The 399-nt window shown below is 64.7% G+C and overlaps 1 protein-coding gene across 1 annotated transcript in view; it reads left to right on the forward strand.

Annotated features, from left to right (window-relative positions):
• sdr39u1 (short chain dehydrogenase/reductase family 39U, member 1) overlaps positions 1-399 on the forward strand; it is a 6724-nt gene that overhangs the window by 4632 nt on the left and 1693 nt on the right. The window contains exon 2 of the mRNA XM_048619054.1: positions 64-399. This exon is cut by the window's right edge and continues 5 nt beyond it. Coding sequence (XP_048475011.1) covers positions 64-399 — 336 coding nt within the window. The remainder of the gene's footprint in view (positions 1-63) is intronic.

Raw genomic sequence — 399 nt, forward strand, 5'->3', positions numbered from 1 at the left:
GACAAGGCACAAGGCAGGAGGGGGAGGGAATACCCCCCACTTGCCCCTGGATCGGGGGGGCAGCTCCAGCAAACCTCAAGAAGCTCGACACCGTCCAGGGACACAGCAGCACCCCCCTCCACCCCCTGCTCGACGGGCACCACATCCACAAACTCCCGCTCAGGCAGAGCCGCAGCAGTGCGTGCCGTCTGCAAGATGCCCTGCAGAAACTCACCGAGGCCCCTCGGGCGGCACCTTCCAACCCCCCACCGCTGCCTCCCTGTCTCCTTTTCCAGGTTATTACCGCCCAAGCCTCACTGAGGAGTACGATGAGGACAGCGCGGGCGGTCACTCTGATTTCTTTTCCCGGCTGGTCAGGGATTGGGAGCGAGCGGCGTGCCTTCCTCCAGATGTGGCCCG

This window comes from Rhincodon typus, chromosome 42 (genome assembly GCF_021869965.1).
Source record: "Rhincodon typus isolate 14 chromosome 42, sRhiTyp1.1, whole genome shotgun sequence".
Lineage (NCBI taxonomy): Eukaryota > Metazoa > Chordata > Chondrichthyes > Orectolobiformes > Rhincodontidae > Rhincodon > Rhincodon typus.